General features: G+C 56.4%; 1 protein-coding gene across 1 annotated transcript in view; it reads right to left on the bottom strand.

Annotated features, from left to right (window-relative positions):
• The window catches only part of LOC107307678 (T-cell surface glycoprotein CD8 alpha chain-like), a 16403-nt gene extending 15359 nt beyond the window's left edge, over nt 1-1044 (bottom strand). Inside the window, exon 1 of the mRNA XM_032441913.1 lies at nt 899-1044. Within this exon, the coding sequence (XP_032297804.1) occupies nt 899-944 (46 nt within the window). The 5' untranslated portion in view covers nt 945-1044. The remainder of the gene's footprint in view (nt 1-898) is intronic.
• Between the last annotated feature and the right edge of the window lie 7 nt (nt 1045-1051).

The raw sequence follows: 1051 nt of genomic DNA, 5'->3' as shown, positions 1-1051 counted from the left end.
ATGTACTTGATGCAGAAATAGGTCCCCTCATCCTCTGCCTGGAAGGACTTCACCACCAGCCTGCAAGTGTTGTTTCTCCATGATGCCTCAAAGCGCCGGGATGTTCTCTGATTTGCATGAAAGGTGGTAAAATCCCAACCATAACTGGAGAGAATGAAGTGAAGGTTCCCACTGTTGTCCAGGCGGATCCAGAAGATACCTTTATAATAGTTGTAATACAGGCACTCCAGCTCCAGCCGCTGTCCCTGCTGGGGGTGCTTCATATTCCGATCAAGGAACCTGACCACCATGTTGTTGTCTCCCTGGGCAACAGTGCAGCCTGTGGGCAGAAGTCGGCCATGTCCCCTCAGGTGCAGATCAGGAAGAGCTCATAGGTACTTTGTGCAGGGCTCTTCCCTTCTGGTGTGGAGTGTGGCAGGCAGGCAGGTGGGCTGTGAATGTGAATGCAGATGGAAGGCCCCAGCATCCAGCACACTTGGATGCTGTGCTGGAGTCCCTGGGGACTTAGTGTTGGAAGCGCCGGACTCTTGAGAAGGATGCTGGCCTTGAGAGCAGCCCTTCAGCTGCCTTGTGTGGGCTGCTGCCATTTCCCAGCTTCTTTGCCAGGTGGTTCCCCACTAACAACTGCCCCGTGCCCCCTGTCATCTGTTCCCCATCCCCTCCAGCAACACCAGTCTGAACAGACTCTGTTCCTGCTGCGTATGGCGCTGTAGTCCCACGGCTCCCGCTTCCCTGCGCAGTCCCTGAGCAGCCCTGAATCCCATCCTTTGGGTTTGCCTCTTCTTTTCCCTTGGTCCCTTTTGCCCATGTTCTTGGCCGTGGTGCAGGTGGAATGCCTTCCCCCACTGTCCTCCTTCCTCCCAGCACAGGTGCCCCGTAAGCCCGCTTCCATACTCACAGAGCCCCAGGCTGAGCAGGAGGAGCAGTGCAGGAGACCCGGCCATCGTCCTCGGGGCGGTGCAGCGCAGCGCGGCTGATCTTTGTCACTGAACTTTGGAGGCAGCGTAACTTATAGGAGAGGATGTGATGTCATCAGGACCCTCTTCTGTGT

The sequence above is a fragment of the Coturnix japonica genome, unplaced genomic scaffold (genome assembly GCF_001577835.2).
Source record: "Coturnix japonica isolate 7356 unplaced genomic scaffold, Coturnix japonica 2.1 chrUnrandom773, whole genome shotgun sequence".
NCBI lineage: Eukaryota > Metazoa > Chordata > Aves > Galliformes > Phasianidae > Coturnix > Coturnix japonica.
This window is presented reverse-complemented; position numbering and strand designations above follow the sequence as displayed.